The sequence below is a fragment of the Linepithema humile genome, chromosome 7 (assembly GCF_040581485.1).
Source record: "Linepithema humile isolate Giens D197 chromosome 7, Lhum_UNIL_v1.0, whole genome shotgun sequence".
Taxonomy (NCBI): Eukaryota; Metazoa; Arthropoda; class Insecta; order Hymenoptera; family Formicidae; genus Linepithema; species Linepithema humile.
In genome coordinates, this window is record NC_090134.1 from 1,667,521 (window position 1) to 1,685,564 (window position 18,044).

The 18,044-nt window shown below is 41.7% G+C and overlaps 1 protein-coding gene across 4 annotated transcripts in view; it reads left to right on the top strand.

Moving 5' to 3' along the window:
• heph (polypyrimidine tract-binding protein 1 heph) overlaps nt 1-18,044 on the top strand; it is a 365,110-nt gene that overhangs the window by 24,028 nt on the left and 323,038 nt on the right. For 2 of the 4 annotated variants that reach the window (XM_067358872.1, XM_012377733.2), the window contains exon 2: nt 333-357. The exons of the other annotated variants lie outside the window; for them this stretch is intronic. Coding sequence is in view for 1 of the 2 variants with exons in the window: in XM_012377733.2 (XP_012233156.1) it covers nt 333-357 (25 nt within the window). In the remaining variant the exon portion in view is untranslated. The remainder of the gene's footprint in view (nt 1-332; nt 358-18,044) is intronic. 4 annotated transcript variants of the gene reach the window in all.

Below are 18,044 nucleotides of genomic sequence, written 5' to 3' on the forward strand. Positions count from 1 at the left end.
TTGATAAAAGTAACATTTAATCGACGAAATGTGTTTAATTCGCAAAAATCGATTTAATCCATTGTTTATCATTTGTTATGTAGGTGTGTTATTTCTCTCTCTTCTTATTTCTCTGTCATCCATCATCTATGCCTTTCTCTTTCTCTCTACTCACACACGTCTGTCTTTACACAATTATAATCTTCTAATTGATAGAACTGTACCGAGTGATTATTTCAATTTAGAATCGTGTCTCGCCTGCTATACCTGCTCTCTGTCATATCTGTCTATCTACCTACCGTGTTTATGTATACACTTTTTCTAACTCTTCTTTTTTCTGTTTTACTTTACAGAGATACTCTTCACAGCGGGCATAAGGTACGAGCTCTCCCGTATGCGCTGTTTTAGTTCTCTCTTTTTTTTCCCCCCTTTTTATTTCTATCTCTTGTAGAACTTTCTGTATCTATCACGTCCTTCCTCTTCTCATTCTCGTTGCATCTCTACAACTATCGCTGTCTCTCTTTTCTATTGTTTCTTGATAGAACTGCAATAGATCTTTAAAAAACGATCGTAAAAGAACTGAAAATGCAATTCATCAATCCATAAAAGAATGCTACGAGATTTGGGTAATTAGCGATCTTTATTTAAGATAAGAGAAAAATTGATTAAGGATGCAATCGACATTGACAACATTTTCCATTGCGAGTAAAATTGTCATTATAATAATGCAATATTAATTATTATTGTTCTTGAGTGAGAACTTGAATGAAGCAAATGGCTAAATATTTAACAAATATTTTCGTTTATACGGAAGGAGCGTTTATTTTTGAAAGTGAAAAATAATATGCTTTTTAAAAAGATTAAAATAGTGCGAGAATAATTTTTTCTTAATCAAAATTATTCGACATGTCGTCTTGACTTTAAATCCCCTCGTAACGACCAAGCCTGTCGATGTGATGTCTATACCTGCACTTGAAAGTCCTTTCATCTGTCTTCTTGCAACTATCGCCATTCACGTAAGTAGACATTTTTTTGTTTTTCCTTTGCGACTGTTCTAATCTACTGGCAAATACTTTAATATCATGTGAAATTCATTCTAATATCATGTTAATTCACTTAAGTTTTGTTGCGAAATCTGGTTTCAGCGATGTAAATGAGAAGATCCACGCGAATTTATTTCGAAAGAAGTTAGCGTTCGGAAGAATATCATCTGCGAAACTTTATCTTCGAGTCTCCGCGTCGTTTGGGGGTTAATAAAGGCAATTTATCAATCATTTCGGTTCGACAGCAAATAGGATTTCCCGCACTTCGTGTTATTTATTGTCGGCCTCGAGGATCTACGGCGATCGAACGAGAAGAAAGGAGCTGCGCGTATCGCGGGACAGATTTTCCCGATCAATTTTCAGGATGTCAAAACTGTCACAAGTAATTACAAGTACAGTATTATTAATTATTTAGAAGAATTTTTATCGATGTTGCATTTTCTAATTTTTCTAATTTTTGTATATTTACAAGATTTTGATTATTTGACGATAAAGATTTTGATTGGCAATTGTTATTTTCAGTGTTGCGTCGAGGTATGTTTGTTCACGTGCGTTTGTAGTCTTTCTTTTATTATTTGCTCATCCAAGTTGATGCTACCAGATAACGAACGCGATATCGAAGTTTCCCCTTAAATGCGAATTGGTTGAATTTTCCGTGACATGTGAGTTTGGAACGCGATCCGTTCTATCTCTTCGTTTATCGAACTGTGCTTCTTTATTCTCCGTCTACTACGTGTGACGTAATAGGTAACCTTTTGACAATAACCGAATGACATTTCTTCGCTGTGAATTCTTTTGCTGTCATTATTGTTTACCATCGAATCAACTTGAAAATCGACAAATTACGCTTGACACATTTTATTTATATTCTAATATTTTCGCACTGTTCCATTGACATTTTTCCTACGCCCGAGTAACGCGATCGAGCGCTGCGTCCAACAATCTTACAATTATACGGACACAGATTACAATAGCCACAAAAGCGAAATTCCAGATACTCGGGATTTGCATAATAATACGAGAGCGTCCGGACTTAATGGACCAACAACACAGAACGTTATTCAAAGTTTTCGAGCGGCATGAAAATGCGCTCTCCCGCCCGTGCGAGTTTCTCTCTTTCCCTCGAATGTGAATATCGCGGTCTAACGAGCCCCAAGCCGTTTAACGTTTTATCCGTTGTGGCATCGGACGGATCCGGCGGAAGCCACGACGGCCTCGCGGAGAGCTTGCTAATCGCGCCGCCGGTGCGGCCCGGTCAAAGCGCCGAGAGCGCTTAAGCGTATGCGTAAGCAAATACGATTCAAAGGCCCGGGCCACACACGTAGGCAGCTATAAGTCGGGGCGGAGAAGGGTGGGAATAGCCTGTATAATTCGGGAACTTCCTAAGGCATAGCTAATGAATAACATAACAAACGAAATAGCACCGCGGCATATGCAAACGGCTATCGAAGATTAGCTTGCGGCCGCAATAATTATCTTTCTTATTGTAATAACGCGGAATATTGTGCTAAAGGCTTTAACAGATTATACGGGCCACCTAATTGCGGCTATTTCCGCTCGATGATACGGCCATTCGATGTCGCGCTCGCGCGCGCCGATAGCGAGCGTTCGCCACCGTTCGGAACTCCGCGAACCGTCTCGGCGATTTTCGTCGGGCTAACGCATAAAACAAATCGTCCGCACGCCAGATGCGAACCAACGTGCGCAAAGCCGGATTTTGCGCTAGACATGGGTAACGCCTCGGCGCCGTTTGCTTAGCAAATTATTAGACTATGTTCGAGCGTGTAATGGGATGTATGTAAACCTCGGATTAAGGAAATTCGGGGCGTAGAGCGCAGCTTCGAGAGTGCGATATATTCGCGCCGGAGAAATTTTTCACATGTACATTTTTGTCGGTAAAGTTGTCGCTCGTATTTTGTTTCGCAAAATACTAGTTTCGGAAAACGTAGTGTATATTGGCGCCATTCGGCGACACATGTGTATATTCTCACGCATGCAGCATTCATATTTAATCGTCGAGCACGCCGTGCGTCCGATTGCAAACGCATTCGTGTCCTCTGCGCGCGGTGATATAATTGCAAACATTTTCGCGAAATGTTATTCGCAGCGGGTTCACGTGCCGGCAAACAGAATATGCCTGTGTGAAAGCCGTGAAAACGAGTCCGTCACGGCGGCGTAGCGTCGCGTGCCGACACGGTTCATCGGGATGCGTCGACACGCGCGTGTTGCGGCGTCACATCGATATTCCACGTGCGCTTGGTAACGATGCACCGATGCGCCAGTCGCCGATGCGTTTGCGTACGACAAAGGGCGAACAGAAAGTTCCGCGCTGATTGTTCGATGCGCTCTGTGACCTTTTTACCGACCCTGCGCTTTCAACTTGCACGGAGAAATGCAAACTGCATTCATTGTTTAAGCCGTATGATTTTTTTCTTTCCAAATTGCTTAATTATATCTACATTAATTAGATACGCATAAACTTTATGCAATATTAAATCGAATTAGACTGACAAAAGTAAATATGCACGTAAAAAGCAATACGTTTCGCTGATTCGAGTAAAGAATTGAAAGATTAAAGAATAATTGAGATTTTTTAAATTAAAGTGTAGCTTTAAAAAAAATTTTAGCAGCAAAATGCCTTTTAGCATAATTTTTTATACGTTTTTATATCTAAAAAAAAAATCGGTACGTGTCTACGCATTTTATTTATTTTTACTTTTCGTTGATTATATTTTTATCATCAACTCTCCATCTCTTGTTGATTCTTCCCTTCGTTGTCCCTTTTTCTAGATATTTCCTCGCGGTAACCTCTTGATTTCGAGGACTTTGTCGAATCGACATCAGCGCTCTCGAAAGCGCCATCATTAATCTCCTTGAATCGTTAATTAACCGTTTGATGCACCGTTCTCGCGCTGCGCATGCGAGGACCCGTCGCTATAGCCACTTGAAACCTGTTTGTTATTCGCGACAACGAAACATCGTTTAGCAGTTTGATAATCCTCGATGGGTTTCGAACATAAACGTCGCGTGGACTTGTTTCCGATTGGACGATAATGAAAATTGGAATGAGGTTTGCGGGTCATGCGAATTCGACAGGACGATTGAATTTTGTTCGCTTTGATCTGAATAGTGCCGATTCATCCATGGCGAATCCTTGGTTAAGCAATCAGCTTGCCTTTTTTATTTGCATTAACGATACAAATGTTTAGGTCATTCGAAAGGTTCTCGGATTTCAAACTTTAATTCAACCCATGTGCAATAATTGTACTATTATTCTTTACAATTAAGGGCAGAGAGAAAGATCTAAAATTGTGTTTATAAAAAAAGAAATAATTTATCATCAGTAATTTGTTTTATAACTGATTGTACAGTTTAATGGCTCTTGAGTGCTGAAATACGTGTTTTCGTATGACAAGCTGATAGCAGTTAGTTATCGATTGCGGAGAGAGAGAGAGAGAGAGAGGGAGAGATAGAGAGAGAGAGAGAGAGAGAGAGAGAGAGAGAGAGAGAGAGAGAGAGAGAGAGAGAGAGAGAGAGAGAGAGAGAGAGAGAGAGAGGCCGGTCTTCCCTCCAGATTAGCGCAGAGATTCGGAGGAGCGCACACGAGAAGCTTAACGGACATACGTCCACCTTGTGGATCGGCCGTGTAAACGCGCACGTAGCGAGATAATACAGGTCAGTCTGGGTTAGGTTGTTGGGGTTACGTTCGCGCTAAGAGACGATTGCTCCCTCTCAATACACAACAATGGTCATTAACGGATTAGATACGTCGACGACGACGGGAGCGGCGGCGGCGGCGGCGGCGACGGCGGCGACGAGGACGATGGCGTTCGTGACAGTGTCGAAGAAGACGACAGCAATGCCCGTGATGATAATGACAGTGATGACGACATAATGGGCATTGATGACCCGTCCACGGAAACCCGTACAAGGCTGATCTATAACTATATCGTTGCGTGCGTCGAAGACCCTCTGCAAATACTCGGTCAATTCCTCGCCGAAGCCGATAATGCGAGGAATTTGTCTCATTGTTGGATGCATCAAGCGTTTGCTCTGCGATTTCTGAAATATAAATTGGCTTGCCTCGGCGCGCCCAAAAGTATTTATTGAAGCGAAAGCGAAGAGAGGGGAGAATGTATTGCGAGCGAGCGTTAGAAAATGTCATCGTCCAGCAGATTGCAGAATCGCCGACTTTGATTTGAAACATTCTCAGATTCTGACTTGTTAATTCGGGCGTGACACAAGTTTCCGGGGGACGTCCCGCGAAGTATGCAAATTTGCCGACCGGGTCGCCAATTTTCTTCGTGACGTCATCGTCCTCGCTGCTGAAAAATTTGCGCATTAATCGCGAGCGGCTCGAATGCCATCTTGGGATCCATAATCAGAGCGCTCAGGATTTGTATCTCATGTATAAGGATGTGAGAGATATACCGGAAGGAACCTTGTACACTATATTCATATATGTACATTATGTATACGGGTACATAGATCGCATCAGCGGCCGCCACCTAACATGCACATTAAAAGGGACTGGACCTCTTCATGAAAGATTCAGGGTCCGCTTTTCTCACTGATCCTGATGTACTCGGCTTGCTCTCTGATATACGCAAAGCACATCCACTCCGTCTCGTGTTGCCAACTGTCTCAACGTCCTTGCAAATCGTCCGCTATAATTGAAGCTCACTACTCTAGGATTATTTCTAAAGGATCATTCTTATAGCATTTTCCGCAGAGCGTAAAAATTAGAATTTTGACATTCTTTTTCTAAATACAGACAGAGATTTTGTTGGTCTTTTTGCACCGTCTTGGGTAATAAAATTTAATTTGAATTTTATTGATTATTTCGAAATTTTTCAAATATATAAATGTTACACGACATTAACATTCATATCTCAAGGCGATAAGTGCAAAAGCGAGTTTGCACGGGGAAGAGAAAAATATTTCTACGTAAAATATTATTAAGTATCATCTTTGTGTACAGTTATAATAATACGTATTGTATTATTAAGCCGCTGTTGTCGTCTTTTCTTGTAAAGTCTTTTTGTCGTACGTTTGTTTGCTTAACGAAGGCGCATTCGTCCGTCCTCGAGGCGAACAAGAATCTAGATTTGAACTTCTGCGTTTCTGGAGCAGCCAACTCGAGCTCTTTTCTACTTCGTTCCTGCCTGGAAACTTTCCAAGCCAATCCGAAATATCGCGCAATTTGGCCACACATCCCGATTCGGTTTAATAACTCTTGCACCGTACCGTCCATGAGAAAAATTAGCGGTCGAGTGGTAGGAACGCTCGTTAAACGATTTAACTTCGGTATGAGCCATTCATCTGTAAAAATCCGCCATTCGAACATTTCTCTATTTTGCTCTTCACAATAATTGGCGATGGCGGACGATGTGTGCGGTAGTAACAGCTCTGTAAGGATTAAATTTAATAGCTACCCTCCGATTCGCTATGCAATTGAATTTTGTTTTGTGTTTTTGTACTTTGTTTGCAAAACATAAATCAAATATATCAACTCTCCGTTATTTTAGGACATTTTTCAACCAAAAATTTTGTCGACGAAACTCGCGGAAAAAAGGTTTTGTTTGGAGAAACAAAGAGTCCTGCTTTAACACGATATTTATATATTGGTAAATGAATTTTTTATATATTTCTTTCATATTAAATGTGTCAGACTTTATGTAGGTCAAATTGTATCAAAAACCTAAGGGACGTTTGTAAGAGATCTTCGCTAGTCGCATCTTATCTATTCGTCGTTTTCCTACGCCACTTTTCACGGTGTACAAACAATCTTGGCGCAAAATTACCCCCGTCGTCTTTACGGGCTCACTGCTTCGGGGTAGATCAAGAGGGCAAAGTCACTCGCGCGCAAAATGAAAATCGGCTGGGAAAGGAGCTTGCGACCCTTGCAAGTCGTAGGCTCACGAGCGCGCAAAACTCGCAAGAGTAGGGCCTCTCGCCCTACAACGCCGACGAGCTTAATAAGCTGCGAGGCTTAATTTCGTTCGACGTTGTGCGCGCTACATATCCGTCGCTCAACGCCACGGAACCGTATAATTCCTTTAGTTTCGCAGGATATGTTACTTGCGCATGAATACGCTTAAAGTGGCGCGTACAGAAATAATAACTGCAGTACAGAAATAGCTATTTGAAGGAAAGAAATGTAATAGCAAGACAGATTTTGTTAAAGCGTAGCGAGTGAAAACTACGCGTTGTACATTATTTTTAATTATCGTACAATGTTTTAAAATCTACAAAACATCGCCAAATTGCAAACCAATCAAGAATAAAATTAATGTAAAAATATTTTTAACAATATTCAAAGCATGGTTTACAGCGCTTGAGAAAAGTTTGCACTTAATTAGTTCAAACGCAAAAATTTTTTTGTCTTCTATAATTAACCCACAATTGCATGAGCGTTATTTGGATTATTAACTGCTCATCTAGTTCCGAGCAAATGCACACCTTCGAGCGTAATCTGATATCCTTTCCGAGAGCCGTAAATGTTTATACCGATTTTACTGGCTCGGCGGGGGAGCACCCTCTTCGTTAACGCATTAATTAACGCCTCTGCCGACGACACTGCGACGGCACTGGAACGGCTGTAAAGACTTCGTTACCGCCGTGCTATCGGGCTCTCCTTCTAACATTGAATTCCGCGTCACTTAACGCCGTGACTCCATCTGGATTATACGCGAGACGTTTCTCCGCGCGGAGAATATCTTAGCTGCGACGAATGTCGAAGATTAGCGAACGAGGAGAATTTTCTTATGGAAATCGGCGCGATTATAATAAACTTATCGCAATTATAATCGAGATCGGATAAGAAACTTTGTCCGATCGCGCAGCCGCGTCGCGGTCGCAAATTAATCGGACGAGTCGCACGGGTCGTGAGAAATCGTGAGAAAAGATAATAAGATTATCTCGACTGGCGTGAATTGTCGGAGTCGAATTTTGTGTATATTTACGGTATGCGATAAACGCGTTGAATGCGATAAACGATTATATCGACGGAGATTGTATTTTTCTGGATGCTAAAACATTAGACCGAAATTAACTTGTATAAATTACAGTGGGATGTTTATACTTGCCAGTGATAAGCATCGGCATTATTACCGCATACTTTCACAAATATTTAACAAGAAAACATTCTCTTCTGGTATAGAGTGTCTGCTTTCTGGAAAATCTGGAATTCTCAGGGAATTCTATTAGAACTCTGCGAATTTTTGTTGAAAATATTGAATCTTGTGCTCTTTTTCTGCTTTGATCGGCCGATTAGCCTTTCATATTTTGAATTTTATATTTGAAATTGTGTGGCTTTTTTCAAAATTTTTCATGAATATTGAAAATGAAAAACAACGAGAAGCTTGTTGTAACAACGAACAAATTTATCTTAATTTTACAAGTAAAATATCACATATAAAGCTTCATTTTTGAAATTTGATAAAAAAGCATCCGGAAAATGAAGGTATTATTTCCCATAGTTTGAGTTCTGCAATAACAATTAACAATTATATTGCAAAGAAGTGCGTAAGAGCAATATGCACTTGCAACCGCATTTGAGACTGTACACAATCGTGGAAAACTATTAAACTAGTCCATTTCGAGATTCATGCCAGCGGTGTGTTTTGCGACAGCGCGTTAGAATGATTAATGTCGTGGTCTTAAAAGCGGCAAGGAGGCGTCATTGTTGCCGCTGTCGACTAATAGATACAAATGTACGCATTATGCGCCAGGACGTAATTACCGTTTAAGCCGCGCGGGGCCCGGCCCGAGTCGCGAACTGGTCCCTCCGCCTTTACCTATGTAACCACCATCACCCTGGCGTATTGTCCCAGCGCTCTGGAAAACGCTCAGGTTTATTTAGCACCGTCAGAAACGGCTTAAGCCCTCTGTCCACATTTTCCGGCTGTTAACCGGCATCCTAATAAAGTCTCGGTTTCTTCTCACCTTCTTCATTTCCCCCTCCGTCTCGTTTCTTTTTTTCGCCGAGTAAGCCGAAAATTCTATCGTGGGAAAAACTCGCTTCTGTCACGTGAAGCTCCCTGTGCACAAACCACCGCGGTTTCTCGTGTCAATTTAACACTTGCCGATGAGCGGATACTTAAATTTTCTCACTTTGCGTCGCGATCGCGTCATTTTCGATTTCTAACGCGATTCTTACGCGCGTATATGGAGAAAAAGGGCGAAGAAAGGTGGGGAAGGGTCGCGCAAATTCGCCGTCTCTCTTAGTCGACGTCAGTTATTCATAGAGAATATATTACGCGGCACTCGGCTTTGATCTGGACCAGACCTCGGATTATGCGAGCCTCTCCGCACTTACAATTAGACGCGAACCGTATTCGTGGACCCTTGGTCCAATGGTGATGTGCGAGAACGTATGTGTGTGTGTGTGTGTGTGTGTGTGTGTGTGTGTGCATGCATGCACGCGCGGAAGCCTAACCGGGCAAAGTGCATTACTCATATAGAATAATATACGAGCATTACTTATATAGAGTAATATACTGGTTATCAGAAATTCGCGAAGAAGCTTAGGGAGGCCTTATACTCGAAACAGAGGATGTAAGCTGTAGAATTATTGCTATGGCTTTCCGCGCTGGTCAAATGCATACCGTACATACTGATGAAACAGTCGTAACGCAGTTCTTTATCGCAACCGCGTGTGTTAAAATGTATTTCTGATATAATATAATTAACGGTAGTATAAAATAAATGAATGACTAACAGCGTAGTGAATAAAACTTATAACAATCCGCATTCCGATCTTTATTGCAATTTAGCAAGGACTTGTATGATCTAATTAAAAACTCGTTCGAGAATCTTGGCGAAAGAGAATCCTCGATGCGAAACCGCGAGATCGTCACGGCGCCCACAAGTCTGACCAGTTGGTTGTATTTACTACTGAGGCAAACTTGCGGATCTATTAGTGGCTCAGTACAGTGAAACTTTCGCGTGTTTCCTGATTTTCTCTTTCTCCTCGCAATTTTTCCTCTTGCAACAAGATTTTTACGATAACAGATCAATAGCATTGTGTGTGCATAGAATCTATTGTTTTTTTACTTATTTGAACCACGTGAAATCCTTCATAGGTAGATACGCGTCATTGTTACGTTGCTCCAGTTGATTAATCGCGGAATTATTAGCAATTGGAATAATTATTTGCATAAAGTCTTCTGGCAATTGTTATCGCGATTTGAAACGTAATAATAACTCGACGGAGCAGATTCTTTCCGCAAAAGGACTTTGTTATTACTAAAGAATGTTTTATTGTTATCGAAGAATGTTGCTAAATACTATATTAAGATTGATAGTGAATAATATCTCGTTTGATTTGCTGGATTGATTTAGTGCCAAATATAATCTAATTTTGGATCTTATTTTTCTGAAGTGACACGAGAAGATTTTTGGAATTAGGAAGCCTGGTTTTGCGCTAACTTTCTGGCAGCCTGACAGTGTCTTATCACTCTCAAATGTCTCTGACAATCCATTCTGCCGACTAAAATTAAATGAAACTTATTCTTACGTTCGTCGCTCTCGATTTTTTGCGAGTGAATGTCTCTCATGTTTCTCTCGTGACGTGCGAAGTCGACATCTCGTGACAAACTTGGGCGAATTTTTATATCGATTGTTTCCAAATTAGCATACAAGCTTCACGTTGAACGTGCATTTCTGCGATTAAAATAGACACGTCGCATTAATTTGTGCTTGCGTCTTATCTCAATTTATTGGTCCCGAAATGTATGTTTATCTTACTTTCCACATAAATGGCTCAACTCAGACGTAATCGACGATGTTATTCTCAGAGATGAAAACATACCGCCGTTACAGGCGGACGTTTCAGTGATTTTAGTCTGTCGCTGTAGGGAAACGTGGAACGAGGAAGAACGTTTAAGCACCGCGGAAAATTCAATTTGGAAAAGCGATCCGGTCTTGCGTATCTCGGCTTCAATTTACCAGTCTCGAAAGGATCATGCTCCCGTTATGGATACTGCGGATTCGACGTGAACTCCATATCGCGTTGCCAATAGAAACCAGAAACCGTATCAACCCTCGGGGCTGATAGAGCGCCGTTTTGCCGTAGCGGAGGCAAGTTTATTTCCGCATGTCGGCTTCTTAATTTAGAACGATCCATTTCCGAGAACGCCACGGAGCGTATGCTGATGAAATTGTTTCTTAGCCGACGAAAACGCGTACGAGGCACTGTTTTCACGTGACATTGAACAACGGGTGTCGACGCGGGTGTACGTACACTAGGAATAATTCTGCTCTCGGCGATTGTACGAGATGTCTCCCGGCGAATAATTTTATTTGTCTTCAATCTTTCGGAGTATTTAAAGGCAACTGTGTTATCGTTATCGTGTTAATTGCGACACGAGTTTCCGTATTTATTTTTATCGCGCTGCTAATTAATCTTCGTACTTCAGCAACATTATTATGAAACTACTCAAGTCTGTGTGAACGGAGAAGTATAATAGTGTAATCGAGTAAGAGTTATATAAGCACGAAGCCATTTACTTATCTGGCCATTGTGCTGTTCTTTCAATGTATTCATCCTTTGTGAGAAGTTCTCCTTCACGATTAACGATATCGATTGAACTTCTCCTGGCCCGAGGAGCAGACCGTCAATCGATACATATTATATGACGTCGCGTTGGAATAGTGATTCTGCATTTTTGAAATAATCTCCTTTGCACACCGAACTACAGTCCTTTGAAATAATCTCGTGAAATTTTATCGTGTCTTTCATCCGTACAATGCTTATTAGCATTGTGTGAGGCATTGAAGAGTGCAATGTGATGAAAATTTAATTTTCGGTAACTATTGTATTTTCGCTCTAACGCAATATCGTGCGCGATTATTACAATACAATCTAAAAAGAACGGAATTGGCATTTTTTTATTAAATTTATTTCAATAAAAAAAATACACATAGATAGATAAAATATAATAGCTGATGTGGTTGCGTACTGCATTTTTAGTTAGTATATGCATGTGTAGTTTTCTTTTTATAGATTTATTGAAATAAATTTGATAAAACAGTATATCGGCCGTTCTTTTTAAACATATTGTATGCATTTAAATAATATGCTTTTACAAGGATAAAATATAAAAGGAAAGAGAGCTTTTTATCAAGCGCTTCATTTATAACAGCACGGTCAGATTCAGTATCGCAAGTAACATAGTTGAAAATTAATACAATACAATAATTAGATATTGATTGGAACGATCCTGGAAAACGTTACTATAATCTCAAAGTAAGTTTGCTCAACATACAGGATTACGGATCACGAATGTTTAAATAAGCTCAGTTTTGCCGTGCTATGCCGCGGATAACTTCTGCTTCAAGTTTGAATGTCACACCCAATGGGAATGTTAGAATATGCCGTTTGCTTTTCAACGTAGAGGCGTAGGGAGTTCCCAGCTGAGCTTATTTCATTCCATCGGCGCTGAACAAAGTTCCAGATAACGCTGTAAGTTAGCTGGATCAGACTCGCGCTCGCAATCAAGCTGTCAACCGGAATCGTACCAAAGCCGACAAGCAATGTCCATAGCGTCTCTCTATAGCGTATAGCCAATCAGCGTCGCGATATCCGTCATCGCGATACAAAGGGAATCGCAAAGTACACCGGCATTGCGCCCTGATTTGGCGTTACTGGAATGCTATTACGGTCTGTTCACCGAGACTCGGAAAGTGTAAATGTGGTACATACGGTAACTTACAGCATAATCCCGCTTTGCAATATTGCGTATAATTACAGGCGCAATCCAATTATTAACGTGCTTTTTACATCTAATTATTAATTTCAACATTAATGCACTTTAAGCTTGTCGATAGAACTTTGTTAACCACACAATAACGTACAATCAAACTTTCAAAGAAATAGGAAAATAAAATTTAAAAATTACAAGAAAAAAATACACAAATTTCACATGCACGTCCCGGATCAATCGTTCGTCTGAGACACTTTGTATATAATAACATTCATGTATAGTGATTTAACAAAACACAAGTTGTTCGAAAAGACACAAGCTTGAAGACGTTACGACACGTTTTATAATTTGTGCACCAAAATCAACATTGTCGCGCTCGTTTATTTTCGCAACCGCAACAAGAATGTATTCATTTTTACAAGACCGGCTGAAAATGTCATACACATCACTATTTTTCTCGGTAAATATTACTTTGATGCGGCTTTTCAAACCAGTATCCATCGCGCGTTTAATTACAAACGAAATACAACCGCCGACAGAACGAGATTTTGATGGACATTTCAGGCCGGCATATTGTTGCGGAATAATAATATTCAAATGCAGTAGAAAGAGAGGCGGAATGGCGGCGTTTGAAGTACATGCCTTGTTAATGAATTGCGTAATTAGGTGCACGGCAGGAACGGTAGAAATTCGGTTTCGCGCAAATGTTGGCCGGCGCGATATATTCAGGGTGTTCCACGTTAAATCTACACTCGGGATTGTTGCTCTTTGTTCCGGATACTAATAGCCTCATTGATGCGGACGTAGTCAAAGTAGTTATCGTGCAGTGGGCATTAAATATTTAATGCGTGACCTCTGACCTCGTCCGCCTTGGTTGCGCTACCGCGACTTGCGGCAAATAAAAGCCGGCGTTTCGGGGATCCTCCGTCCAATTACGATTCCGAGATTCGCTTAGCTCACGAATCGCGAAAAAAAAGCTCACGAATCTGAAAGTTAAAGTGCCCTCTCGCAGAGATTGGAACATCAGACGATTAAGTTTTATTTCTCGTGCGGCACATCTCCCGACGGCGGAGAGGCAAAGCCGACTCCGCCGCGCGCGCGGTTTATTCCATACTCCGCTCCGCGATCTTCATTTTTCAGTCATGACCGTAAAAGACACGCAGTAAAGCTGCAAGGAGGATTATGGAAAACTTGCTGAAACTCGGCCACTTCCCGTGATTGCGGCCATTGTTGACGTGCTTTTTTACGACTTGGTTGGGTTATTTATGTCCGCGCGAGTTGCCGGCTATTTCTCCTCTTATCCTCTTGCTTTACGCCCAAAGAGAACGCAGGTGTAAGCCCGCCGGAAGTTTTCATTTTTCAATCTCCCCGGCGCTAAAGCACTTCATTATTTTGGGGTGCGCGCATACGGCGCGGCTTTTCTCAGTTACGTCGAATGCGTGTACACGCGAGAGATTACGCGGCTTTTACCCCGAATACAACATTCGGATTCGCTCGCAATGCAAATTGTCAACGGCGTACGTTTATTCGCGACGATGACGGAACAATTCTAATCGGTTAATTGACCTGATGCACACGCCAAGCCCCACGGTCTCGCCAAACCGCGTTCGCATAACGCCGCGCTGATACGCTCTTATGCGCTCGTTTGTGCGCCGTCCGCTCGGAAAGCTTTGACGCTCGCCTCTCCCGCCCGTCGTTTCATTCCGCTGCCTTCGGAACGGCGCCGCCTTTGTCGTACCGCGCCCACGCACCGTTTAATTACGGACTTAGAGAATGTGTGCACGCTCTCTCGTCTCGTTCGCCACTTTGTCCGCCGTTCTTCCGCGGCGATCACGGTTCCGACAACTATAAATTGATCGGCCTTGTGAATACCTTGTTTGAGCCATTTAAAATTTAAAATCTGACAATTAGCAAAGAATATAGGTTAATAGTATGGATTTACAGAAGGATATTTAGGCTTCTTCGATGAACAAAATAGAAAAATTTATCAGTCTGATCAGTTTTTCGCCAAGTTTTTAGAAATGAACGACAAATGAGTTTAAAAGCTTTCGCATTGTATATTTCGCGTTAGTCCTATAAACGTACCGCTGGCTTACCGTGGGTCACGGTACCTCGCGGGGCTTGTTGTACTTCGGAAAGGCACTGCAGAGCAAAAATATCACGATCCTTTGGTGGCGGGAAGTAGTTTTTGCAGTGGAGAAGCGCGACGATCACCGAACACGGGACTTTTTGCCGGCATCGCGCAACGCGGCGGAACTTGCGCCCGGTAGAGAATATTAACGCGGAGCTTTGTCAGAAAAGCCGCTCGCGGTCGCCGGCGACGGCGACGGCAAAGGGAGGCCTGGACACGGGAGAAAGAGCGTCCCAGACGCGAAGCGTGTGCAGGCCAGGAATAATAGCAGCGTCCTCGGTGGTTTCGGACGGCTGCGGTTTCCTCTGCAGTTCGCAAGCCCCCGCTTTAGCCTTGCGGTCGCACCTGTCGATTTCGCCCAACGAAAAGCTACCTGGTGACCGCATCACCTTTTAGCGCTCCGTTCCACCGAGTTGCTGGCGACTTAGTTTGACGATGTTCGTTCGGCGCCCGGTAACTTCGAGACGCCGAGCCTTCGTGGTTTTCTTCAGAGACAGGTCGGGGACAGAAGCGACGTTTCCAGCAGCGAGGTAGTGAAAAGTTCCGCGGGCGCGCGGAATAAAAGCGAGATCGGGACGAAATTATTGCGGTGGGATTCCTGCGATGAGCGTACGGCATTTTTATATCATGTAAAATTAATAACATTAACTAAAATTTCCAACCGGCAGTTTACAAAATGTTATTATCCCGCGGATGGTTTAACTTAAGTGCACGATAAGTGGAGGGTAAATCATATTTTAACCCTTTATGGAGCAAAAAATCAAGATCGGTTTGGAATAAAGTATATCAAATTATATTTTACTGCGGATGTTATGTAAAACGTGTGTTTTCTTATTATTTTTTTATATTTTTATTATTTTTTATTTCGACAGAGAGAAGAACTGAAAAATTTAGAATTCTCTCTCCACTAAGGGCTTGTTCATTAACCAACTATAATAATGACGCGAGGATCCTTTATTCCAGACATGGTAAAGCCAACTTTCAATCTTCGGAAAGATAAGCGATAGTAAGAAAAGCGAAGTAGGGCTGCGTCTCGAGGAAGGAAACGGCAGAGAATGGAACGGTCGCGTGCATCGCCGTCTCTCGCGAAGAGACGTTTCTCGCTCGAACGGGACAAGAAATAGGGGCCCCGCTAATTGTTGGAATAATGAACAAAGTTCCTACCACCCCCGTCGTGCCGCTTCTCTTTGCAGTTATTCCAGTCGCGTATACACGCGCACCTGTTCGCGTCGTTATAGCGGCGGGTTCTTCGTCGTTATCGCCGTAATCCTTCGATGCTGCCTTTCATAGCTCGCTGAGGCTTTTGTCCTTTCAGGGAAATCCGAAAGATCCACTTTGCATCGCGGAGGCTGCTCCTTATTGTTAGTCGCGGCTTACAAGTTGCGGAGCGTTAACAAGCCGAGCTCCTGAAGCGGAGGCAGTTAACATCGGCAAACTGGCTGCGAGCGCGCTTTCATATCGTTCGATCGTTACGATTTGTTATCATGACCGCAATGCTGTAGTAGTCGGTGCGACAAAAACTACACGGGGAAAATTTTATATCAAAAATTACTATAATGTGGCTGCGGACCATCAAGGAATTAAACGTTGTAGCCATTATTTTAAAAACAATAAAGCAACGTAATTTTTACTTTCGTAGCACTTTCTCGTAGTAAACATTTTTATGTTACAAAGCAAAAACTTGTTGGACAAAAGTTAGTATTGCAAAGAAAAGTAATAAATTTTTACTGCATACTATAATAAAAATTAATTCTTTCCACTTTAAAATATGGCTTAAGCGCCGGTTTCGCAGAAATTACTTCATGTGATAAAAAGCGGTGTTGCCGTAATAAAAGTCGAAATTACGTAAACATTTCAAATTCAGTAATTTGTTGTCGAAGACTCAAGGAGAAAGCGGTAGGCGTTGCTTGCAATGATCGGTCGAAACGCGCAGATCTTCGAACATGTAACAATTGAACGCTGCAGCCAAAGCCAGAAGTGTACATACATGTGACCTCCTTGAGCTCAGTCATTGAGGAAATGCGCACACAGAGCCGCATATATGTGGCACATGTACATAGCTCTCGATTGTGTGCGTATTTCCTGCATGACCAATGACGGTAGAAATAAGACGTGGACTTAGACGCACATAATCGAGAACCACGTATATGCGCAGAACGTTTCGGATTGCATGCGTTTAGTCCTATAAGGTCACGATGGTACATCGATAATACAAAAAATAGTAAAATGCGATTCAAAATTGTATTATATAAATTAATATAAAATTTTGCGATCGTGTGACAAATATACAATCGTGAAATTTTATTATGAGCTAATAAAAACCGAGCACTGTTGACGGCGCGAAATTAATTTTGTGCGTTCAGGACTCTATTTAAAATTTATCTGAATAAACATTATGTTTTCGTTCACTTTTTTATCCAAATTAAAAACGGAGACAAATGTCGACGGATCCAAATGATGAGTTTAAATAATGTTTATTAAGATAAATTTGAAATAAAATTTTGAATTCGTAAAATAAATTTCGCACCGTCAATTGCGTTTGGCTTTTATTAGCTTATGATATAATTTCATGATTAGATATCAAAGGAGAGAGAATTTTTTAAAATTTGTTTCAATTATCAAGATAGATGGTGTAGGTTCAATTAATTTCTTTCAATTAGCGTGATATGTTAAATGCAAATAGAAAAGATATATTTATAAACCGTATTATTTGCTTCATAACTTCTCTATCCGCAGACATAACGAAAAGAAATGATTCGCGCTGCACTCCCTAACACATGCAACCCTGTTCCATCTTCATGTGTCTCTGCGCTCGGTACTTCGCATACGTTTGCTCGAATTTGTCTTCATCTTAGAATTGCAAGCAACCATCGCGCAATTGCGAGGCACTCCCGCGCGATGTATTCGCTCAGCATGGAAACTCCGGAGGCTAATGTTGCTCTTGTTACACGGCTGCCGTTCGTGCGTATTTCTGCGGAGACGAAAGATCGTTTCAATTATTCAGCGTCTGATGCATATCGAGGTGGTTCGCGTCGCGGTAGATAGTACTGCGATGTAGATACCAGCGTGACTTCCTAGCAATCTCTCTCTCTCTCTCTCTATGAAGTTTTACACATTCAAACAAGCGGAAAACTTTACGACCGTGATGTATGCAACTTATGTCACCTAACATGAATTGTCATG